The sequence below is a fragment of the Sorghum bicolor genome, chromosome 4, assembly GCF_000003195.3.
Source record: "Sorghum bicolor cultivar BTx623 chromosome 4, Sorghum_bicolor_NCBIv3, whole genome shotgun sequence".
NCBI lineage: Eukaryota > Viridiplantae > Streptophyta > Magnoliopsida > Poales > Poaceae > Sorghum > Sorghum bicolor.
The window spans coordinates 42,715,685-42,741,618 of record NC_012873.2 but is presented as its reverse complement, the minus strand read 5'-3'; the positions used below and the strand labels follow the sequence as shown (position 1 = coordinate 42,741,618).

The 25,934-nt window shown below is 46.7% G+C and overlaps 1 protein-coding gene across 1 annotated transcript in view; it reads left to right on the top strand.

The window, feature by feature from the left end:
* Nucleotides 1-25,934, top strand: part of LOC8056654 — an 88,370-nt gene that overhangs the window by 26,179 nt on the left and 36,257 nt on the right. The window contains exons 20-35 of the mRNA XM_021459886.1: nt 1,716-1,943; nt 2,058-2,167; nt 2,515-2,611; nt 3,845-3,943; nt 4,035-4,175; nt 4,313-4,378; nt 9,552-10,016; nt 10,167-10,487; nt 11,355-11,486; nt 17,604-17,717; nt 17,792-17,976; nt 18,290-18,398; nt 18,480-18,623; nt 19,930-20,205; nt 20,554-21,171; nt 21,306-21,515. Of these exons, the coding sequence (XP_021315561.1) occupies nt 1,716-1,943; nt 2,058-2,167; nt 2,515-2,611; nt 3,845-3,943; nt 4,035-4,175; nt 4,313-4,378; nt 9,552-10,016; nt 10,167-10,487; nt 11,355-11,486; nt 17,604-17,717; nt 17,792-17,976; nt 18,290-18,398; nt 18,480-18,623; nt 19,930-20,205; nt 20,554-21,171; nt 21,306-21,515 (3,315 nt within the window). The remainder of the gene's footprint in view (nt 1-1,715; nt 1,944-2,057; nt 2,168-2,514; nt 2,612-3,844; nt 3,944-4,034; nt 4,176-4,312; nt 4,379-9,551; nt 10,017-10,166; nt 10,488-11,354; nt 11,487-17,603; nt 17,718-17,791; nt 17,977-18,289; nt 18,399-18,479; nt 18,624-19,929; nt 20,206-20,553; nt 21,172-21,305; nt 21,516-25,934) is intronic.

Sequence of the window (25,934 nt, the reverse complement as noted above, 5' to 3'; positions counted from 1 at the left end):
TCAATGCGCAGCCACGAAGGAGTTTGGACCGCGGTCGAGGCATCGACGAGGACGTGGTCGTCGAGGGCGTAGCGCCGGAGGGTGAGGAGGACCAGGTCTCGCCAACGGGCGTAGGAAGGCGACTCAGGGTCGAGGACGACCAGGATGAGCAGTCGGATGTTCTGAACACCCCCGGCCTGGTAGTGAAGCTGCGCCACGAGGGGATCGGCCGGATCATGCTAGATGATCGCGGTGGTGGAGGCACGGTGGCCCGCCGAGCCGGAGGAGGTTTCCAACGTAGAGGTAGGTTGGAGGGACGAGGAGCTGCTCCGCCTCGGCGATCTGACGGGCTAGTGCATCAGCGGCATCGCGCTCGCGCTCCCAAGCGAGGGCAGCCGCTCGGACCCGCGCCTGTCCCTCTGCGGCAGCTGCCCGAGCAGAGGCGAGCACGACAGCGAGTGCGGAGTCGGGGTGGCTGGTGTACGGGGGTTGCGTTGGTGGGGCGGGGAAGGTCGAGGCACCCGCACTGACCCCCCTGTTGAGCAGCAGTGGACGGAGGAGGGCGCGCCAGGGACGGAACAGGAGGCGGCATGCCTAGGCCGACCGCGATGGCAGTGGCGGCGGCCCGGGCATAAGCAGCCGCGGCGGCAGGGTCCGCCACATAGGCACCCGCGCCCGGGAGGATGGCACCCTTGGTGCCGGTGGCCGAGTCGTCCTCCGCGGCCAAAGCGGCGGCAGCAGGGGCGCCAGGAGGACGGGCGCCAGCGGCGGCGGCAGCCCCGGGAGGGTGCGCAACACCCGCAACGCCAGGACCCTGCGGGCCGGCGGCGGTGGCGGGGGTGCGCGGGCCCGTAGCAAGGGCGGCGGTGGAGGAAGAGGGAGCGCCCGTGCCCGCCACTTGCGCCCAGTAGTAGTTGGGTAGAGGGGGAAGGAAAGGAAGTAGGAGGGAGGAGGGAGAGGCTGGCCGGCCATGGCTGCTGGCCGGCGGCGCGCCAGCGGCGACGGTGGCGCCCCTAGATCGGGAGGGAGGAAGGGGAGAAGAAAAGCATAGTCTGATACCATGTTGAAATTAGATTCTCTATTGGGCTAACCCTAGAAGGGTAGCTATATAGTGTTGGATACGTGGGCATCCTACTCATATACTACAATAGAAATATACAAATCTATGAAGTTAGTTTTCTTACCAAATTACCTCTTTGCCTTAATGAAATATGGCAGCTATTATTGACTGATATTTATGAGCTCAACTTGTTAAGCAAACTGGGTATTGCATTATTCAGCAATGCTGAACTGCTGTTTAGAACTGCTTGCTGCCTGAATTCAACTGTTCTACTGGAATTTGTCAGCCACTTATATTGTTTAGATGAGCCCCATCCACCAAATGAATATTTGAAAAAGTGGTAATTTGCCAGTTTTGCATTTGGTGCAAAATTTGCATGTACGGAAGACCACTACTGTTGAGCTTATATAATAGAAGTATGAGCAATTTTTGCATTGTTATCTTGAAGTGCTCTTTTATTTTTACATGCCCTATCTTCTTTTTGTTTGTTCTTATTTACGAACGTTAAACATCTTTGGTTGTCCATACTTTTTTTTGAAGGGTTTTGGTTGTTCACTGATTGGGTACATAGGGGAGAAAATCTGTCTAATATAATGAATAGAATTTACAATACACTATTTTTTTCCATTGAAATCCATGAAAAGTATTGACTTTTTGTTTGTGTGATGGCATGAAGATCAAAGTTCCACATCCAAATTATCCATCAACTCGTGTTTCTTTTCAAGTACCCAATCTGGACATTCACTTCTCACCGAAAAGGTACTGCAAGATAGTGGAACTGCTTGGTGTGCTTTTCCATATGAAGGGAAGCAATAATGAACATTCAAATAACCACGAAAGTGGTAGCTTGGCGCCTTGGTATCCTGCTGATCTAGCTGGTGATGCTAGAACTTTGGTTTGGAGGGTATGAAGTAACACTTTTGTTCTTATTTAATGTTCTGTTCAACCATATTGTACCATGCGATGCTCGTGTTCAATTTGGTAATACCATATTTGTATGTTTTATTTTTGGTTCAAGGGCATTGGCTATTCGCAAGCTGAATGGCATACTTGCTATGTCGTATTATCTGGGATGTATCTATATATTTTGGAGTCAGAGTTCTCCCCGAATTACCAAAGGTGTTGTAGGTATGTATTTCCTAATTCTCAGAATAAAGAAAATATATTTAATCTGGTCAAAGTGAAATGAGCATTATAATGGCTAAAAAACTCAATTTCTTTCTTTAGTTTAACATCTCTGAATTTACTAAAGCAACTCAATTTTCATGAAGAGTGTAGCAGTCTGTATGTGAGTTTCATTGGCTTTAAATAAACTTTGTATTCTCCAATAGCACTTATGTATTAGTTTTAGTTTACTAGTTGAGTAGACATTTTAAAGAAATTGTTCTGTTAAAGAAATAGATGGAAATTAGGATTATCTATAGGTTTGTTAAGTTTTTTTATGTCATTTATCCTTTTGATATTTGGTTTTGCAGCATGGCTAGTCGCCAAGTATTTGAGGTGCCACCAGCTAGTGTTGGCGGATCTCTTTACAGTATTGGTGTGTGTTCTAGAGGTGGAGACACACATAAGGTAAGTAACTGGGTCCTATTGCACTTTATGGTGATATTTAAGGTCTCTGCTTGTAATTCTGATGAAATCGAAAGTTCGTATGCTGATTTGCTAATTGTTTGTGGAGCAATGTTTCCAATCTAGAGTCCACTTGGAGAGCCGATTAAGCATGGAAACTAGATGTGTTTATAATTTACCTAAATACGCAATGTTCATAGATTCTTGGCATAATGCTGTAGTCCCTCTGATTCCAAATGCAATGACTGTCTTCAACACTGCTGCCCTGACTTTTTCGTTGGTGGTGAGGACAGTAAAAGAGGAGGGAGCTCTATGTTGTTCGGCTGGGGCTCAGGGCCTCCGGGATGTTTTGTTGGTTATTTTTCTTTTCTTGGTGGTCGTTTTCTTTGTTTGAAAGTGGCAGGCTTGCTCATTGCGATCAGTGCAAGGATGTGTTTGGTATGTGTTGTGTGTGGTGTCTTGGTTTTGTACATTTTTACTCTTCTTTATGATGAAATAACATGTGGCTTTCCTGCGTAGTTTGAGGAAAAATGTAGGTTGTGTAGAATATTAACACATAATTCCAATGCATCAAGACACTTTGACATGTAATTTTTGTAATGTATTACTATTATAAATACATAAAATTGATATTATGAAATTATTTTTTCGTGATGGATCTAGTAACATCAACCATATATGCGTGACACTTTGACACAGTCAATCTACATAACTTTCCGCCACTGTTTCAATCAAATCTCAACTTTCATGTTAATCTTAGAACCTGATATTTGTTCGCAGGCAGATTAATGCCTTTGGCATGGTCTAATATTATATATAGTTCATTCATGACCATACCTGCCTTATAGACGTTAGAAGTGAATAGGAAAAAAAACATTTTCTTGAAAAGAATTGAATCAGGAAAGTCATGCTAACTAAAGTCTTTGCTATGTATAATGTAAAATCATAAAAAACAAACGGCTTTGTCAGTTTGTTTTTTGCTAGCATGCACTATTAGGCCTCTTAAACATGTGTGAAATATCAAGGCATCTTCTCATACTCACTTTTATTACTTCTGGTCAACACTTTATTCCCCTTTTTTAGCCTCTGTTTTCTATTAATCTATTATACAATACTTTTACATAGTATGTTAAATATGAGTTTCTGTTTTGGAACGCCATTCTTTCTTGGAGATTAACCTACAGGATTTTGCCCCCATTTGGTTCTCGTGTTGTCTAAGCATTGTTCCATATGCAGGCACTAGAACTGACCAGCACACTGGTAATTGAATTTCGTAATGAAATCGAGAAGACTATGTGGATGAAAGCACTTGTGCAGGCAACATATCGAGCTTCTGTATGCGTTCCTTTACTTACAAATACTTGATATATGACCTACAGCTTCTAATGATTCGTCTTATGTTTTGTGCCTTCCTTGCTTTTCGTAGGCCCCTCCTAATGTGAACATATTAGGAGACGTTGTCAGCCATCCCCCAGAATCAAGTACACCACGGCTTAATAGCTTGGGATCAGTGGATCTTGTTGTGAATGGCTCTGTTATTGAAACTAAACTTTCACTGTATGGAAAGGTAAAGTATTATGTGAAATTTTGGTAATGTTTCTCTATTGAGACCTGGATGCATGATGCACCGGGTTTGCATATATTCAAGAAGCAACTGACTGTCATATTGATTACTTTGTTTTCCCATTTATCTCACTATTATAGCTGGACAGAAAGAGCAATGATCCACAAGAGCTTCTAATGCTAGAGCTCCTTGGGAATGGAGGCAAGGTAATTGTTCCAATCTTACTTGAAGTAACATGAATAATAAAGAGTATTTCACTGTGTATACTTTAACTTTTCATATTCTCGTCCAGTGTTATCAGATTGTACATTCGAGGCTAGTCGTAAAACCACCGATCAGATACCTAATTGCGATTAGTCATCAATCAGGGTCGATTAGCCTAGCCTTCTAATGCCTGAAGGGAGAGGCTGGTGCATGACTGGAGGCAGAGCCACAGAAGCCCACGACAGGGGAGAGGCGGGTGGAGCTGCAGGGGTCCAGGAGAAGGGGAGTTGCGGGCGGAGCAGAGGCAGGTGCCATGCACTCAGGTGAGGGAGAGGTAGCTTGCCAGGCACGGGCGGAGGTGGTGCCGCGGACAGAGGCAGCACCTTCAGAGTTGCAGGTGCTGGCGAGGAAGAGGCGGAGCGGAGGTGAAGGCGGAAGCAGAGGAGACGCGTGCTGAGGCAAGAGCTGTGCTGCCGAGGGAGAGCAGAGAGGCGGATGAAGCGTGTGAACGAAAAAAAGACGTGTGCTCGATGAAAATGGCCATGGCTGTGCATCCACTCCTATTCACTTCTTATATATATATATATATATATATATATATATATATATATATATATATATATATATATATATATATATATATATATATATATAAATCTAATGGACCATTTAAAGGTGGGCCAAATTCTTCCTAATCCCACCATACAATTTTTTTGAGCTGGTCCAACTAGTCATCCAGATACTCTTATCAGACGACTTATGATTAATCGTCAGAGGATCCTTATCGAGTTCCATGTTATGATAAGGACGACTAATAACGATTAGTCGTCTGTCGTGATCAGTTGGGTCCTGGATCATATGGCGTGCTCTAGTAGAGGTCCAAAGCCTGCCATGTCACCTCTAAATGCCTACATGGCTGTGCAGGCGTCGATAAATCTGCAAAAAGACCCTCCCTCCCCCCTTCTCCCTTTCTACTCTCTCTTCCTCCTCTGTGCCTCCAGCTGGCTCCATGCGTGTTTGGCCGCTTTGCATGCCGGCTGTGAGCACTTGCGTGCACCGCTTGCTGTGCCTTGGGCCAGCATGGCGTAGTGTGGCAGGGATCCCCAGCGACCAGGACTTGCTGTGGTACCTGATGGCGGTGTGTGCTGCATGCCTGCCTAGGCACGGTCGCGAGGAGGATGAGCTCCACCCCATGCAGGGGAAACAGTATACACCATGGCGCACTTCATAGCCTTCCGCTCACCAAATTGAACCGTGCCTGCTTCTGCATCCGCCGCCGCTCACGCCAAGCCTCCACGAGCAGGGACTGCCGCAGCCAGGGATGCGGGCAATGCCGAACCCAGCCCCAAGGACACTATCACTGGGTGCTCACCAAATCTCGTAAAGAAGTTTGGGCACGTCCCACTTGTAAGACATAATCTGCTGCCCCCTTTCTCTCTTCTTCCTGTCCAGGACAAAGGGCAGTAGTTGGATCAGCTCATGTCATGGCTGTTCAAGTCCTAGGTCCTGTAGAGTATAAGACAATAGGCCATACTATGTACTAGTAGAGGTACACCAGCAGTATGGCTGGTACTAGATTAGTTGTTGGCTGATTTCAGCCTTGTACCTTAGGAGTATGTAGTAGGTAGCTTTGTACCTTAGAAGGTACATGTATTGGTGTATATAAACCAGCCCAATGCAATGGAAGAAGGCAGTTCATTTGCCACTCATTCAGTCTCTGTTTCAGTTCTAGTCTGAAACCGTGTGTGTGCTGTGGGAGCTCAGGGCTCTTCTTCTACCTTGGAGCAGAGGAGAGGGAGAGGGGAGGAGAGCAGGTGCTGCTCACCTTGGTGCAGGGTCTCTGTGCCAACAATTGGTATCGGAGCCGTACAAGCCGTAGCTAGGTCCACTGACCAGCAATGGCGGAGAGTGCGGGCCGGAATGGTGGCGGGGAGGGTGGTGAGCGACAGCTCCAGCCGGCGCCACCGCAGGTTGAGGTGCGCGTGGTGAAGGAGTTCGGTGGCAGCGGCTCCTGGCCCATGCTCACCCGCACCAACTATGGTGAGTGGGCGACACAGATGAAGTGGAAGCTCCGCGCGCGCAAGTGGTGGCGGGCGATCAAGGAGGATGACCGCACTGAGGACGCCCAGGTGGGAGTCATGGAGGCGCTCATGGCCTCGACGCCGGCGGAGTACCATGAGGCGCTGGGCGCCAAGGACACCGCGAAGCAAGCCTGGGAGATGCTTGAGTCCCTGCGCATTGGCTTGGATCGAGCCAAGAGGGCGAGGATTCAGCAGCTGCGCAGGGAGCTGAACGACATCAAGTTCAAGTCCGGGGAACCGGTGGAGGACTTCACCCTTCGCCTCCAGTCCCTGGCCACGCAACTGGCCACCTACGGCAAGAAGGTGGACGACGAGGACCTCGTCACCAAGCTGCTGTGCACCGTGCCGGCAAGATACTCGTAGCTCGCCATGTCCATCGAGACCATGCTGGACATCTCCACGCTGTCTCTGGAGGACGTGGCTGGGCGGCTGCGGGTAGCAGAGAGCCGCACCACACCGGCGCCTGAGAAGGAGAAGCCCAAGCTCCTGCTGACCGAGGAAGAGTGGTCAGCACGCATGAAGGAGAAGAGGCGGTCCGGGGAAGGCTCCAGCCGTGGTGGCAGCGATCGTGGCGGCGGCAAGCAGCAGAGCAAGGGGCCGGCGGACAAGAAGAAGGGCAAAAAGAAGTTCTCCGACCCAAACGCCTGCCGCAAGTGCGGCAAGGTTGGGCACTGGGCGCGGGAGTGCCCGGAGCGCAAGGAGAAGAAGGATGAGGCGCACCTGGCTTAGGACGACAGTGACGGCGATCACGCACTCCTGATGGGTGTATACTGCGCAGGGACGTGCGGTGAGGCAGAGCTGGAGGTGGTGGAGCAGAGGAGTGCACCGCCGGTCATCCATCAGCTCGAGGAGCCCCGCGTGTAGGGGCAGGCCCATCTGGGGGTCGCCGGGGAGGAGTTGGAGCAGCGGTGGTACCTGGACTCCGGCGCCAGCAACCACATGACTGGCCTTCGAGCGGCCTTCTCCGAGCTGGACGAAGGACACACAGGGAGTGTCAAGTTCGGCGACGGCTCGCGGGTTCAGATTCGTGGGCGCGGCACGATGCTGTTCCGGTGTAAGGACGGCGAACACCGCGCGCTCACGGACGTCTACTTCATCCCAGAGCTTCGTTCGAGCATCATCAGCCTTGGGCAGATGGACGAGCACGGAGCGGAGGTCCTCATCCGCAACGGCGTGCTCAGGATCAAGGACCAGGATGGCCGACTCCTGGCGAAGGTACAGAGAACGCGTAACCGTCTCTACCTCCTTGATCTGAAGGTTGAGCAGCTGGTGTGTCTGGCGGCGGCGTGCGCGGAGGAGCCCTGGTTGTGGCACGGCCGGCTCGGCCACCTCAACTTCGACGCACTGGGGCGGCTCGGGAAGATGGTGACCGGCATGCCAAGCATCAAGCACGCCGGGGAGCTATGCGATAGCTGCCTCGCCGGGAAGCAAAGGAGGATGGCGTTCCCCAAGGTGGCCAAGTATCGCGCGGCGGAACGACTCGAGCTTGGTCCACGGGGACCTTTGCGGGCCCATTACGCCGGCGACGCACGGAGGCCGGCGCTACTTCCTGCTGCTCGTGGACGACAGCAGCAGGTACATGTGGCTCCGGTTGCTGTCAAGCAAGGACGAGGCAGTGGACGCCATCAAGGCCGTCAAGGATAGCGCAGAGGCGGAGTCCGGGAAAAGGCTTCGGGTGCTGCGTACCGATCGCGGCGGCGAGTTCACGGCGGTGCAGTTCGCCGAGTACTGCGCAGGTGAGGGAGTTGAGCGCCATCTCACCGCGCCATACTCGCCACAGCAGAACGGCGTGGTGGAGCGGCGGAATCAGACGATTGTGGGCATGGCCCGATCGATGATGAAGGCCAATAGCATGCCGCCGGAGTTCGGGGGGAAGCAGTCACCACGGCCGTGTTCATCCTGAACCGGTCACCAACGAAGGCACTGAAGGGAGTGACACTGTACGAGGCATGGCATGGGCGCAAGCCTAATGTCTCGTACCTGAAGACGTTCGGCTGCATCGGGCACGTCAAGAAGGTGAAGCCTAGACAGGCTAAACTCGATGACAGGAGCGTCAAGGCGGTGTTTCTCGGCTATGAGTCGGGGACGAAGGCTTACCGGCTCTATGACCCGGTTCGGGGTAAGGTGCTGGTATCAAGGGACGTCGTCTTCGACGAAGCTGCATCCTGGAGATGGGAGGAGGCCGAGGCCGGAGGAGGACGAGGCGACGGAGGGATCCTGGACTCCTTCACCGTGGAGCACCTGGTGATCCATGGCCACGGCGAGACAGCGAGGTAGCCGGTGACCGGGGAAGTGCCCGACGGGGCGGCAAGCGCTGAGCCGCCAGCTGCGGTCGAAGCAGAGGAGCCTCCTAGCCCGCCGCGAGACCAAGGAAGGCTTTCATATATGTAGTCAAGATACAACTTGGGATACAAGTAACATGATATACATGTGTTAGACTATGCATATCTCTAATATCTGCCCACAGTCACAGCGGGATGGAACTGGACCTAAAGTCATTAAACAATTGGACAGGCAGTCCCTTAGTCATAATATCCGCAAACTGATGTGCTGAGAGAACATGTAGAACTTTGAACTGCCCCAAAGCCACCTTCTCATGAACAAGGTGAATGTCAATCTCAATATGCTTCGTGCGACGATGATGAACTGGATTGGCAGTCATATAGACCGCGTTGACATTGTCACAATAGACAATGGTCGCCGAAGGGATGAGATATGAAGCTCCTCAAGCAGCTGGCGCAACCAGCAACACTCAGCAACAGCATGAGCAACAGCTCGGTACTCCGTCTCTGCACTAGACTGAGACACCGTGGTCTGACGTTTTGAAGACCAGGAAACCAGGTTGTCTCCAAGGAAAACGCAGTAGCCTGATGTAGAGCGTCGAGAGTCTGGACATCCAGCCTAGTCGGCATCAGAGTATAACATGGGATACAAGTAACATGATATACTTGTGTTAGACTATACATATTTCTAATACCCTTTTTTTTCTCTCTAATACAATGAAACACTGCTCTCCTGCATTTTCAAAAAAAAAGTTATTATATTCCGTTTCATTTTCTGCTGACTCCATTGTTTATTGGTATGTATACTGTAGGTTAATGTTGTTCAATCTTCTCGTGGTCTTAGTGTGAAAATGAAATTGCATTCATTGAAAATAATGGATGAGCTACAAGGTCGTCTCTCAATGTCTTCAAAGTATTTAGCATGCTCTGTCATCAATGAAAGTGTGGAAGCTACCTGTTCAGATACTCTTGATAAGGGGGGTGACCTAAGCACCTTTCCTGTGGATGAGGATTCTTTCATGGATGCATTAACAGATTTTACTCCGGACCAAAATTTTAATCTGCATGACAATCAAATTCCCAACTTCATTTCTGATGCAAAGGAGTACAGTGAAACAGGTTCAAAAGATGGTTCATGGTTTGATGGGGATGAACAGAACGTGCAACCTACTGAAATATTTTACGAGGCACAAGATAATAATGTGACAGATTTTGTTGTTCTTACATTCTTGAGCAGGAGTCCTGATTCTTGTCTGTATGATGGTATAGATTCACAGGTAATTGACATTGAAAATTAGTCACCTTCTAGTTTTGTTCATATTAATGATACATTTGAACAAAGCATCAGAAATTTGTTTATCTTGCTTTAATATCTCGTGCGCTGTATACCTCTCCCTGAAATTTCATTGTTTATCTGCTTGTTTCAGATGAGCATTCGTATGTCCGCACTGGAATTCTACTGTAACAGACCCACACTTGTTGCTCTCATCGAGTTTGGATTTGATCTTAGCATGGTTAATTCTGTGCCGCAAAGTAGTCCTGATGTGGCACCTGCAATTCAAACTGTGAAACCCACAGGGAAGGACGAAGCTGCTCCTACAATTGTAAAAGGATTGTTAGGTTATGGGAAACATCGAACCATTTTCAACATGAAAATGGATGTGGACCGGGTATCAATGTTTCTTAATAAGGAAGATGGTTCTCAGCTTGCAATGTTTGTGCAAGAGAAATTTCTGTTTGATTTCAAGGTGAGATATATGCAATGAATAAAGAAATTATGTTATATAATATACAAAACATACTTACAATTATAATTTGATTCAATGTTGGTTAAGTATATGATGTTGGCTCTTTCCAATTAAAACGTGCCTTGTATTTTTTAATGAAGGGATTAAAGATTTAAGGTATCCACTATGAAATGGCATTTTTGGAGCTGCAAAAGTACTAGTGGACGCTAACTCTGTTTATTACATTAGAGTTCCCACTTATTGTCATATACTAGAAACTGTATTATATTAGTTCTAAATTTGAATATTTATACTACCTATGATCACAAAGTTTTAAACAGTATTGCTCTAGATTTTTATGGAGCACTACCTTTTTCGTATGAGGATACTGTGTTCCAGGGTCGATTAAAAGGTTGTAAGATAGTGTACATTTCCTCAGCACTTTTAGGGGTGCATGCATCATTGCATGTAATTTATGGATGATTTAAGTGGTAAATGTGCTGTAGTCGATTGCTTGCATTATAGATTAGCTCTCTTCAGAGTCTTGTCTGTTGGTTTAAAATTCATTTGTTTAAATTTTATGGTCTAGTGCTGAACATTGTACATGTTTTTTTTTTCCTAATATCATATTTGAAAGGGTATGCTTAGTTCTTACTACATGCATTTCAAATACCACTAGCCTTATGCCAGGGAGTTGTCTAATGATTTATACAGAACTTATTAAATTTCCTTGATAGAATCATGCATTTATACAGGATAAGGAATGTGCTTGATACCGTTTTTATTTGCAAAATATTATTTGTCATAATATCTCTTGTGTGTTTGTGCATCTTCATCAACTATACCTTAAACTTTTCCGTTTCTCTTAACTTTCTTAATATTTATCAGGTTCATCCAGGTTCTTTTTCAATTGATGGTATGCTGGGGAATATGAGATTTTGCGACATGTCCCTTGGTCCAGATCATCGTTGGGGTTGGCTTTGCGATATACGGAAGCCTGGTGTTGAGTCACTTATAAAGGTATCCTCAGACTGTTTGCTGTCACTTATATGCTAATGGTATATATTTGTTCTTATCTGAAAGAAGATATATTGAATCAATCTTAGATTACAGAGGAGGGATTACACACATATATATAGAGGGAGTAACCAAGGAGCCAAGGTGTGAAACCAGCTCTTGGGATCTAGAGAAAGTAGCTAATAACTATGGCACATAAGTGCCCAGGCGCAGCACACAGGTGCCATGGCGTCTGCACAGTTACAAAGTCATATTAAATGCTAATACGCCCCGCAGTCGAAGCTTCGGAAGGCCGAACGTTGAGACTGGAGCGGAACTCGGTGAAGACAAAGGAGGGCAGCCCTTGGTGAAGACGTTGGCGAACTGCGAGGTCGTTGGAACATGGAGAACACGAACGTCACTGATGGCAACCCGTTCCCGCACGAAGTGAAGATCAATTTCCACATGCTTGGTGCGTTGGTGTTGAACAGGATTGGAGGACATGTAGATAGTGCTGACATTGTCACAGTACACCAGAGTTGTCTTGCGTAGAGGAGCATGAAGCTCAGTTAACAACTGATGGATCCAAGTGGCCTCAGCAACTGCGTTGGCGATGGCGCGATACTCAGCCTCGGCACTAGAACGAGAGACAGTGGGCTGGCGTTTGGAGGACTAAGAAACCAGATTGTCTCCCAAGAAAACTGCATATCCTGAAGTAGAATGGCGAGTGTCCGGACAGCCAGCCCAATCGGCGTCTGAGTATACCACCAAGTTGTCCTGAGCACAGGGACGCACGTGGAGACCCATATGAAGAGTGCCACTGATATAGCGTAGGATACGCTTGAGGGCAGAGAGGTGGGGTTCCCGTGGATCATGCATGTGAAGACAGACTTGCTGAACAGCGTAGGCAATATCTGGTCGGGTGAAGGTGAGATATTAGAGAGCGCCTGCAAGACTCCTGAAATCTGTAGGGTCAGCCACAGGATCACCATCAGCAGATAGCTTAGGGTTAAGGTCCACGGGAGTGGAGCAAGGTTTGCAGGCAGCCATCCCAACACGCTCAAGGATGTCAATCACATATTGGCGCTGAGAGAGGAAAAGCCCATTGCTGGAGCGCTGAACCTCCATGCCAAGAAAATGATGAAGGGGAGAGGTCCTTCATAGAGAATTCTTGTTGAAGGGCATCAGTGAGGCGCCGAAGTAGAGCATCTGAGGAGGCTGTCAAAATAATATCATCCACATAGAGAAGAAGGTATGCCATATCCTTGCCGTGATGATGGACAAATAAGGAGGCATCTGTCTTGGCTTCAACAAATCCCAGCAAATCTGCTGTACCATGCACGGGGAGCCTGCTTAAGACCGTAGAGAGATCGATTGAGCCGGCACACATAATCTGGGCGAGTGGAATCCTCAAAGCCTGAAGGCTGGGCACAGTAAACAGTTTCGGACAGATTTCCTTGCAAGAAAGCATTGTTGACATCCAGTTGATGAATAGACCAGGAACGGGAGAGAGCCAAAGACAGAACAGTGCGGACTGTAGCAGGTTTAACCACATGACTGAAAGTCTCGGTCGTTGTGTAAACCCCCGAAGAACCCAACGAGCTTTGTAACGCTCAAGAGAACCATCAGCTGTAAACTGGTGTTTGAAAACCCACTTGCCGGTGACCACATTGCACTGAGGTGGCCGAGGGATTAAATCCCATGTCTTGTTGGCTAAAAGAGCGGAGTGTTCTGCTTCCATGGCAGCACGCCAATTGGGATCAGTGAGGGCAGCACGGTAAGTCCAAGCAATCGGAGATAGCGGGGCAGCCTGGTACAGGGCGGGTAGGTGGATGCCACGCTTAGCCCTGGTGATCATAGTATGCTGATTGGATATGGGGTTGACTGGGACAGCCCCTTTGGGAAGTGGTGCTGCTGGTGGTGGAGAGGGAGCGGCAGAAGGAGGGTTGGGAGGTGATGCAGGTGGTGGTGCGGGCGCTGTTGGAGGCTGGTGGGGACGTCTGCTATAAACCTGACCGAAGCGTCGATCGGGAGGAGGGGCAGCAGCAGCGCGTCGCATATAAACCTGGCCAAAACGCTGTGGGGCGTGGACAGGGGTGCTGGTAGGCCCTGCTGGAGCAGGAACAGGGGTGCTGGTGGGCGAAGGAAACCCAGTAGGCGCGGCGAGGGGTTCTGGAGACCCAGCCCTATTAAGTTGGGCGGCACCAAGGGAGTTCTGGACACAGTCAGAGCTCGTTCGGGGTGTGGCCATAGCACTAGAGAAACCTGCAGGTAATGAACAGGGTGACGGTGGAAAGGGAAGATCCACCGGGTTAGAGGGGTCATCTACAAAATTATAGTCAACTCTGGTGAGATTCCGAGAATGGAAAGGAGGTTTCGTCAAAAACAACATGACGAGAGATGATTATGCGATTGGTGTGGCGATCAAGGCAAAGATAGCCCTTGTGGTGTGGGGAGTAACCAAGAAAGATGCATAGGGTGGAGCGAGGAGAAAGTTTGTTGGTGGCTGTGGCAGTGAGGTTAGGGTAACACTTACACCTGAAAACGCGCAAGTGGACATAGGATGGTGGCTTGTCGAAAAGGGAGAGGTGAGGTGTGGAGAAGTTGAGCATTTTTGTGGGTAGAATGTTGAGTAAGTAAGAGGCAGTGCTAAGGGCTGCTGCCTAGAAGCGAGGAGGGACGCTGGCCTGAAATAAGAGGCAACGGACAGTGTCATTGACGGTGCGGATCATGCGTTCGGCCTTGCCATTCTGGGACAAGGTATAAGGACAGGACATGCGTAGGTGAATGCCGTTAGCGAGAAAGAAAGTTCGAGAACTTGAGTTGTTGAACTCAAGACCATTGTCGCATTGAATGCCCGGTACAGTAACTTCAAACTGAGTGCGAACATAGGCAAAGAAATCAGATAGAGTGGGGAAGGTGTCGGACTTTTTGCGTAAGGGAAAAGTCCAGACATAGTGAGAAAAATCATCAACAATGACAAGGTAGTACTGATGTCCTGAAACACTAGTAATAGGTGAAGTCCATAAATCACAGTGAATTAATTGGAAGGAGTGCGTAGCACGTGATGACGAAGTCTGGAAGGGAAGGCGAACATGGCGCCCGAGTTGACATGCATGACACAGGGTATCACAAGAGCCTTTAAGAGCCTTTATTACATGAAATAGCTGAAGTAGAAGCTAATCTAGACAAGGCTTCTCGACCAGGGGGTCCAAGACGTTGATGCCAAAGAATGGAGGAGGTTGCTGCAAGGAATCCTGATGCCGGAAGCTGCAGGGGGTATAGGGGTCCCGAGCTGTTACATTGGATGAGCTCTCTCCGTGTGGGAAGATCCTTAACAAAGCAACCAAAAGGGTCAAATTCCACATAACAGTTATTGTCAGTGGTGAAATGACGGACAGAAACAAGGTTTTTAATGAGATCGGGGAAACAAGGACGTTGTTTAGATTAAAATTGTAAGGAAGGTGAGTGGTGCCGGTGGCAGTGACAGGAAGTAAATTGCCATTGCCAACAACAATAGAAGAGGGAGAATGAGCGGGAGGGTTGGAGAAGGAAGAGAGAATACCAGTGTCGGACGCCATGTGGCTGGTAGCACCGGTGTCGAAGTACCAGTCCCGCTGTGGCGGTTGAGTAAGAGACATCGTCTCAAAGCTTGCAGCAAGGGCCTGCTGATCCCAACCAGGTGGAGGAGGAGATTGTGGAGCTGGGATAGGGGCGAGAGGAGGGACGCCCAGTGGCCAGCCCATTGGGCGGGTGGACTAGCAACATAGGCCTGATGCGTAGGTGGCGCAGGTGCATGAGTAGTAGGAGCCTGGGGACCAGGCCACATATAGATGGACCCAGTCCACGGGTTGTAGTAGTTGGCCGTAGGAGCCGCAGGGGAGCCCCGGTGTTGCCAGGCATGCCCCTGAAGCCGGAGCCACTCCCGGAGTGACCGCCGCCACCACCTCTGTTATGGCGCCTGCTGCCACATTTGCCGCGAGGGTGACCATAGTTGCTGTTGCCGCCACCGCCCTGCTGTTGTAGTTGCGGGGGCGGCTGTGGCTGCTGTTGATGAGGAATAGCAGCGGACTTGGAGCCACCAGAACCTCCCAGGGCAGCGAGAGCAGTGGTTGGAGGAGTCTTGGCCATGGTAAGCTCCTCAAGGCGAAGCTCATCCCGTACTTGCAGGAATGTAGGGAGAGGAGTGGTGCGGCGCAGATGAATGCCGATGGCGGTGAACCGTTCACTTAGGCCCCAAATGATGTTGAGAACCAAGGTCGCCTCAGAGATGGGCTAGCCAAGGTCCCGAAGATCATCAGCTTTGCGCTTGAATTGGCGACAATAGTCGTCGACTGAGAGGTCCCCTTGAGAGAAGATGCGGAATTCTTGATCAGCATACAGAGCGCGTGTGGTTCGATTCCCAAGGAACTGGGACTCGATCGCGAGCCAAATAGTACGGGCAGAGGCACCACGCTCGGAGACGATGTCGGCGAGGTTGTCGGAGATGGCACCGAGTCATCCTGACCAAGGAAGGAGACCTAGGGGTGACGACGTTGGAGAGGACATGGGACTCCAGCGAGTACTTGCCGAGGACGTCGAGGAAGGACGTCTTCCAGCGAGCATAGAAGGGCGAGGTGACGTCGAGGAGCAGAGGTACTAAAGTGCGGATGTTCTGGACCGAAACTGCTTGGGTATGGAGGTTGAGGATGACTTTGGCTTCTTGCTGAAGAAGGGCGTCGTCGAGGCCACTGCCGCTGCCTTCAGAGTCGTCATCGCTGACGTGCTCGGAGACGTCGTCGCGAGGAGGGGCAGCGGCAGCATGGGCCGAGGCGCCACGCGCCTGGGCGTCGTGAAGGCGAGTAGAGGCGGCGTCGATTTCCGCATGGGCAGTCGCGGCCTCGCGTCGGCTGCTTCCGCGGTCGCGAGGGCAGCGGTGCGGTCCTCCTGCCCGCGGGCCTCTTGCGAGATGCGGTCCTCCTGCCCGCGGGCCTCCTGCGCGGCGCGCTCGGTGGCGTCGTCGGGACCGAGAAGGAACATGGCGCAGAGCAGAGCCGGGCACGCAGAGATGCAGCGTGGGCAGGGCAGTGCACGGGCGCGCGTGAAGCGGCGCCGGAAGGGGAGACGGAGTGCGCGTGGAGCAGCGCTTGGCAGAGGAAGTTTAGTCTCTTGATACCATGAAGGAAGATATATTGAATCAATCTTAGATTGCAGAGGAGGGATTACACATATATATATAGAGGGAGTAACCAAGGAGCCAAGGTGTGAAACCAGCTCTTGGGATCTAGAGAAAGTAGCTAATAACTATGGCACATAAGTGCCCAGGCGCAGCACACAGGTGCCAAGGTGTCTGCACAGTTACAGAGTCATATTAAATGCTAACATTATCGTGTCTATTATGTTAGGTATTATGTGTTCATTTGCATGCAAGTATATTTGCTGTGCTAGCTGTGGATTATAGGCATTGTTGTACAAGACTGTGGTTCCTTTTTTTTTTGTTTAACAAAAAGATATATGAATTTGAACTAGCTGTATTATCAAAGCAACTAAGGGCCTATTTAGGCAGTCCTCCGGAAAGTGAAATCTTTTTTCTACATTTGTTGCAGCCATTATGTTATCAATGAAAACCTGATATGTGTTACTCCTACTACTTACTTATAAGCGAGACTGAATTGGATAATAGTATTCAGGACTAAACATATAGAGTACATTAGAGATACAGGAGGGAAATCCTAGACTAGAAGATTATACTAATACTCCTGACTATTCTGCATCTTTATACAAAATTTCCATTGTCTATCTCACCACCACCTGGTTGACATTGCACATGGTGTTTGTTCTCAGCCAGTTTTTAAGGATGTGCACTTCAATTGGTTGGTAACTTGCTTTAGACACTAGAATGTCTGTGATGAAGTGCATCTCATTGCTTGTTAGTATTTAAATATTTGGGTACTGGAATATCTGGGATTAAGTGTGCATCTCAATGCTTGTCCAATGCTTATTCGAGTTCTAAGTTTACTTGGCTACTTATGTTTAATTTCTTTGAATATTGGAGAAGCAGAATTATCTCGAATATGCAATCGGGCAAGACAATTTTTATTTTCCATTTCCTAATTGCTTGGTTGAAGCACTACAATGGTGATAGTTTCTTCACTCCTGCAGTTCACATTCCAGTCGTACAGTATCGATGATGAAGACTTCGAAGGTCATAATTACAGCTTGACTGGTCAGCTTTCTGCTGTCCGTATTGTCTTTCTCTACCGTTTTGTTCAAGAGGTGTGTATTGACATTGCAAATTGTTCTATCAGATTTCCAATGGTATATGTTTTTATGTGCCTTCTGTTCTGCAGTTCACTTCTTACTTTATGGAGCTTGCCACCCCTCATACTGAAGAGGCAATTAAGTTTATTGACAAAGTTGGAGGGTTTGAGTGGCTGATTCAGAAATATGAAATGGATGGTGCTTCTGCTATAAAGCTGGATCTTTCACTTGAGACACCCATAATCATTGTTCCTAAGAATTCTCAGAGTGAAGAGTATGTCTACATTTCCAGCTATTAGCTATCTCAATTGCTTGTCAAAGAACCTGCTGATTAATTTTATTTAGTTCCTTAGGATCTTGTTATGAATATACTTCTTTATATTGTATAACTACAGCATGCATTACCAGTGACCAGTTAAATCATGAAGTTAAGATAGGGTATGTCAAATATCTTGGTTGTCATATAGACTGATGTGTTTGTACTGAGTTTGAATTTTCTAGTTTTGCTGTCGTCAATAGTTTGAAATGAAGTGGTACAAAATGATGTAATGGTGAAAAATGACATTGATGCTGATACTTTCCTGCAGTTATATACAATTTGATCTTGGCCAATTGAAAATAAGGAATGAGTTTAGTTGGCATGGAGGTGAAGAGACTGACCCTTCTGCTGTAAGGCTTGATGTTCTCCATGCAGAGGTAAGCAATGGGATGTAAAATTAATCTTCTGATTATATCCAGTGTATTTCTTTTCATGATATTTTTGATTCACGCAAATAGATAAATGGAATCAACATGGCGGTTGGCATAAATGGAACTCTAGGAAAGTGTATGATTCGTGATGGTCGTGGCATCAATCTAGAGGTGCGACGTAGCCTGCGGGATGTCTTCAAAAAGGTCCCGATACTCTGTATGAAAGTTCAGGTGATTAATTTTGTTTTTCTTAGCCTCTGTCTAAAGTGTTGTCTGATTGACACTTACTTTTTGGTCACCATCAATTTAATTTTAAGGCCAACATCTTTGTTTGTTTTGTGTAGTTTTAAATATGTTTGATCTGCAGCATGTGTTACTTGTCAACTTGTTTCTACTTTCCTTAGAAGTTGTACATTAAAATCTGTTAACTCAAGAATAATTTTCACTAGTTCTTTAAAGAAGTGGGTGTTTCTACGTCTTTGAATTTGTCTGTGTGCTGATTTTTTTTTTTGAACGGGACTGTGTACTGATTTGGGTATGCATGTATGTGAATACTCTCAGCAGACAAGCAGTTTGAAAATAATGTTAGTAGTGCAGCAGCTATAGAATGAACAGAGGTGAGTAGAGTAGCTGGATTTTGACACAGGTTCTATTTCGTTGCATATAGTCATACTACTACTGCTACTGCTGCTACCCCAGCTACTAATAAAAACAGATTGGAATACTACTAGACAGCTGCTAGTTTTACTGACCGACCCCCCTACTGTTGGTGTAAGCAAAGTCCAAATTGACTTCTATTGCAGACTGTCAGAGACAGCTGCCTTTTCTTACTGCCTAACAGGGATGAAAATGGTACGGATATTTTCTGATCGTATTCGGTACCGAATTCGTTTAGAGGGGTTCAGACCTGTCCATATCTGAGTCCGAATATTCAACATCTGATACCGTATCTGTATCCGAATACTTAAATCGTATATTTATGATATGGACATCCAATTGTATCTTATCAGACATAGTTGATATTATCCGTATTCGAATCCAAATCCGACCAGAAATATGAAAACAAATATGATATCCGTCCGTATCTGATCCGTTTTCATCCCTACTGCCTAATGACAAAGAACCAGACTTAAACATATGTTGGCAGCTAGCAAAAGACAATATATTTAGTACTAGCTACATAGGCAGTAAACACAAGGATTACTTTAACAAATAATAATACTCTATTAGAGCATTAACCTGCTCAGTGTATTTTATCGATCAATGGAGCAACAGAGTTAACAGAAATTTTTAGGAGCTACTCTAGAAGTATTTGATTTACTGATAGTTCCTTTTTTGGTATCAGAGGTCAGAGCTATTGGAAAACAATGGTATCTTGTCTGAATTTTAGAAAATTGCTGTTTGATTAAAACTTTACTATTGTGTATTTACTGAGCTTGATGCTTTAGTGTAGGATGAGTTGTGGATTATTTGGCTAACTGATAGATGAAGATTCCCTGTACCCTGTTTTAGTTACTATGTTTGTTTCCTTCTGCAGATAGGATTGCTTCATGCTGTCATGTCAGATAAGGAATACAATGTCACTACAAACTGTATTTCGACAAATCTGTCCGAGACACCTAACCTTCCCCCAAGTTTTCGTGAAAACGTGAACAGGACAAAGGAGTCAATTCGTTTACTTGCAGATAAAGTCAACCTTAGTAACCATTTGTTGCTTTCACGTACAGTTGTTGTCATGACTGTGGATGTTCAGTATGCGTTGCTTGAACTTCGCAATGGCCCAGATGCAGAGTCACCTCTGGCAGAGCTTGCTGTGAGTATTCTTAAAAATAGTGTAGCTGTTCTTACAGGAGATATGCATTTTTTTTATTGTTGTTATGGAAAATATATACCAAAATATACCATCTCACATCATGTCATCATCAATATATATTACTGCTTGTTTTTATTGGCTATCCAGCTTTTTTTTTATACTTTGTTCTTCTCTTTATTACAATGAGGGGCAGCTCTCCTGCCGGTTTGAGGAAAAAAAAATCTGTACTACTTCACGGTAGAATGTATTGCATGTTACATTTTTTAGTACTTTGGTATGTGATGGTATGCAATATGTATTGTATTATTCCTGGAGCATATTTACATTTTGTACTAATTTCTTCTGTAGGTGGAAGGTCTATGGGTGTCGTATAGGACAACATCAATGCTTGAAATGGATCTATATTTGTCGATATTGAAATTTTCGATACATGATATCCGTCCAGATACGAAGTCTGAGATGCGTCGGATGCTTGGATCTTATTCAGAGTCTGCTAACCTGTGCGCTGAAGACTCTTCAACTGATGCGGGGGTTTCGAATCTCACAATGCTGATACTGGATTATCGTTGGCGTTCTTCTTTTCAATCATTTGTTATAAGAATACAGCAGCCTCGTATACTAGTTGTCTTGGATTTTCTGCTTCCTGTTGTTGAGTATTTTGTGCCTTCTTTAGGCACGATAACTGGCAGAGAGGAAAGTCTAGACCCAAAGAATGATCCCCTTATGAGGGCTGATGATATTATACTTTCTGAGCATGTTTTCTTTCAAAGAGAGAATTTTATTCAACTCTCTCCTGTAAGGCAGCTAATAGTTGATGGTTGTGGTATTGACGAGTTCATTTATGATGGCTGTGGGGGCACTATATCCTTATGCGAACAATTTGATAAGAAAGGACAGGTATACTCTGGGATTATAATCATAATTGGTCGTGGGAAAAGACTACGATTCAAAAATGTGAAAATTGAGGTATTAAACATGTAATTTACTTTTATGCTTTCTATGAACTACTATTGTAAAGTTGGAGATGTTTTCTTCTATAGTGCACCATTGTATTGATGCCAGACTTACACCTTTATTGTTGTTTGTATTGTGCATACAAGAACGGTGCACTGCTTAGAAGATGTGTATACATGAACATGGGAAGCAGCTACTCGATCGCTTCTGAAGATGGTGTAGAGGTTTCAGTGTTAGAAAGTTGTTTCAGTAATGATGAAGATTGTTTAAACCTTGCAGAACATAAAAGGAGAAATCTGCAGAATGCCATTGATGGCCCCACAAACCAAATGCTGAACTTTACTTTTGAAGCACAGGTACAAGTACAACTAGATCTCAATTTTGTAATGATTCTCTTTTCAAATTTATGTGATGGAAAAGAATTGAACTGCTACAGGGGAGGGGTAGGGTGTGTAACCAGTTACCCCCCCCCCCCCCACCACATAGCTCTAAGCAAAAACATTTTTATTAAAAAATATCCTTCATGTTAGCTTGGGATTTGCCTGCATTTATTGTCTCTTTGCTGCTCATTGGCTACCACTTGCCTGCATTTATTGCCTCTTTGCTACTTATTGGCTGTTCCTTGCCTGTGACTCATTTGCTCTCGGCCCACGATGATTAAATGCAAACTGAGTGCTTTTGCTTTGCTCCTTGGTCACTGTGCCGAAGGCTAAAACGATGGAGGTTAATGAATGGAGGGAGTATAAGGAAAAAGACAATACACAGGAGTACAGTACTCATCACCACAGCATCCTTAACATAAAAGGAAAAAGCAAGAACAAACTGTAGGGACTTTTGTTTTCATGACCACAATGCCTCGATGCAGAACTCTCCATTGTCTTCTCGCAAGAAACAACAAAGACACATCATGGCACAAAGGGCTACTTAAGCCCAAAAGAAGCCCGTCCCAAGAGAGGGAGCAAAAACACCGATAAAAGACCCTCGGCCAGGGCAATGCGCCACAAGAAGCTTGATGCTGAACCAGTACTACCACTGGAAGAAAACACACGAGAAGAACTGTGTTGCTGCGTCACAGATCGAAAGAGAGGAGTACGGACTCCCCATCCCCTTCACGGAACACGGAACTCTTGATGGAAGTGCCGGGCACAAACCACTTAAACAGGAACCACCAAGATCCAGAAGAGAACCCTCATCGGTGTAGACTTCAGATCTAAAGGACACCACCCTCACAGGCATATCGCCGGCGTTGAAGAACACGTCGACGAGACGGAGACGATGCTGGAGGGACTTATTCCAAAGCTGCATCGCCATCACTGCCTTGCCGCCGCCGGCGTAGACACCAAACCTAGAGAAACTAGGACCTAACCTATCGGCACACTGGGGATCCACGTTCTACCTCTCCTCCAGGGCGGCGCGAGGGCTGTGGGAGTCGAGGCAGATTGCAGATTTGGTGGCGGAGACAAAGAAACTGCCGCTCCTTTTTTTTTGTTTGCACCAGTTGTTTGGGAATGGCTACAACTAGATGAGTCTGTTTGTGTACTAATGCAGCTGTTCTACTCTAGAACAATGTTTTTTGATCGGCTTATCATTTCTAATCGGTCTGGTACCGATCAGGATGATCAGGACGATTAATCAACGATCGGGACGATTAATCAACCTCTGATTGATCTAATCGTCCATATAATCGTCCAGCATATAGCAGGACTATATACCATATATGTATATAGTTGCAGACTTGCAGTTGCAGCAGGGAAGAGGAAGGAGGAAGCAGGCAGCAAGGAAGAGGGAGGAGGAAGCAGCAAGCAGCAGCGGGCTACTTGGATTGGAACTGGGAGGGAGGAGGGAGTGAGATGCACGCTGCAGGCTCAGCAGCTCAGCAGATGCACGAGCAGCAAGCTCAGCAGCTAAAGGCTGGAGTTGGGAGTGAGGACTGAGGAGAGAGAGTGAGGGTGAGGTATATAAGAGAAACCCTAATGGGCCTGGCCCAAATAAATATAGCCCAAGCCAAAAGCAGCCCATCTGCCAATTTAGCTCTGATCGGCCAAGAGGCCTTATCGGACGATTAATCGCGATTAATCTACGATTAATCAGACGATCAGGTTTCTGATCGCTCTGATCGAATCGGAGGCCCTAATCGAGTGCTAAGTACCGATAAGGACGATTAATCATGATTAATCGGACGATCAGAAAACATTGCTTTACCAATGTCAAAATTGACTGCTTCTTACAAGGTCTCTGACAGCAGAGCAGTAGCTATACTTGTCCAAGCAATTTAACCGATTGTCTTTGGAACCAACATATTCTAATAGTGTAAGCAAAAGCACAAGAATTAACATGAATAATGTGCTCATGAGAGAAACATGGAAATAAGAATCGACTAGGGACATGTCTTCATTGTAGTCTGTCTGAATTCCTCTAGTAAAAATATGGGGATGCAAGCTGGTTTTTTTTGCTATGATGTTCCAACTTAACATATTTTTTAACACTGCTAATGTAACATGCCAACATATAAGTACAGAATTTTCCAAAACATAATATTAACAAATTTGAAAGGTCCTTTGAGCATCATAAATGAACCATAAAGTCTGGAATTTTCTTAAACTAGCTTACATGTCTATGCACCTACAGTACCATGGGCCAAAATTCTAGGGTTTCAACTCATAGGTCGTCTTGGTGGCATGGTGGATTTGGAAATGGTTGCGTCTTTGAGGGATCTCAGCCCATTTTTAATTCCATCATGCAGGATATTAGAGATGAGGACACCAAGTTGTGTATGGTGGGAGCCAAAGGGCTCTGTTGTGCTCTTGCTCATATCACTACCGATTGTTTGCTAAGGGCTCTAGGCTCGAGGCGGCGTGCTCATAGTACATGCCCTGTGGGCCTACACCATGGCATGATGGCTCGATACAGCACAATGGTGGCACAATGCATGGTGGTGGTTGCTTGCTGCCCTATCCACGCCAATGTTTTCACGTCGTCTGGTCGAACCTGGTCGACCTGGCACCGACCAGGACGATTAATCACGATTAATCGCGATTAATTGGACGACTTGTACAGGTCGACAGTACCCCTGATCTGTCACCTAGGACCGGCCAGGACAATTATCGCGATTAATCAGACGACTTGAGTTGCACAGGGAAGACAGCCACCACCTAAATGCTCTGGACAAATCGGCCGTTGACATCAGACTGCAAATTTGAACATGACACAGACTATGATGGCACATGCACTTTAAACACCACCAGGTACCGACCATACACCGAGCTTGCCCTGTGGCGACTGTGTTGTGGATTTGGAGGTACGCTGCAGGCACTGTACCGCCACCGACCGCTGTTTTGTAGCACTTGCGACCAGCAACGGAGGTTGCACTATTTGCCGGCATGACCTCAGCCTCACTACTTAGGCGCTAGAGAGCTCAATTTTGGCTGTTCGAACTTTGCATCCAGATCAGAATTAGGGTCTCTGATGCGGTTAAGGGGAATGGGAGGACTGGGGGTGGAATCGAGCAATCCCTGATCAGAGGCGCTACCGTCACCATTCATATCGTGCTTAGTCGCCAGTTCATGCCATCCAAGATAGGGGTGAGAGTGCAGGAAGGTGAGGAGAACCAGCAACAATGGGCGTGTTTGGGACCGCAGCCTCCACCCCGCGGTACAGAAAACGCGAGCGCTAGTTCAATCTCGTGATGGTTGTCTCCAGGGTGGAATGAATTATCGATTTTGGTGGGTTGTTTGGTGGAAGTTTCTTGATTTTCATGGTGGGGCCACCACAGATCCGATTTTAAGCGGTCCCAAACATGCCCAATGTGTGGACTAGGCTAGCTATGGCATGGCTTTGGTTGGACGCTGAATCGGTGAGCCAGATTTGGCTTGGGTAGGTGGGTATGGTAAGCAACCAAACGGTTGCTGGGTGGTGTTGGCAATCATGGCATGGGTTAGCCAAGCAACCAAGCGCCCCCTTAATAAATGACATGTACTGCTCTTTTGCATTTGAAGAAAAAAGGTCATCATCTAGGCAAATTTTGGTTCCTTTTTCTTTATTTTTACCAAACATGTAGGAGGGCTGTGTATCTTATTTTTTTATAGGATGCTATTTTTTATAGATATGGAATACTGTATAGACTACTAATGTTTCAAAGGGAACTAATTAAAAATGTATTTTGTTTTCTTTTCCTATTCTCATTGCCTTTCTATCCTTCCAATTGAACTTGAAAATGGACTCAAACGAAAGCTATTGTCAAAGTAAAAGAAATAACTCTTTCAGAATACCCTTTAATTTAAAAAAATGTAGAAGTGGAATAGAATACCCAGTTGAAGGGTAATGATTATTGTGTTAAGAAGGGTTGGTTTAGAACACACACAACTTTAAAACACACTAACACATCTTGATGTAGGAGAATATAATTGGTGAAATATTTGATATATTGCATTGGGCCTCAATGGCTGATTATATAGGGTACATCACTGGCGCGCTGTGCAGGCTGATTATATAGGATACATAGGACTAACACCTTATGTGGGTACACAATACGGTACTATTCCTATTTACTCTAACATCCCCCCGTAGTCACAGCGGTAGCGCTACAGATGGTAAGATTGGAGAAGCTGATAAGTAACACTTGACATGCCATACACGCCGCTTATGAAGTACCTATCTATTCTTAATAAAAAAATCTGCCTAGTGCCTCCTAGGTTAGTCTATGTTATAAAGTCAGATCTGGCTTAGTGGGTGTGTTAGATTGTATATATATATGTGCTGTGCGTGTGTATATGGTA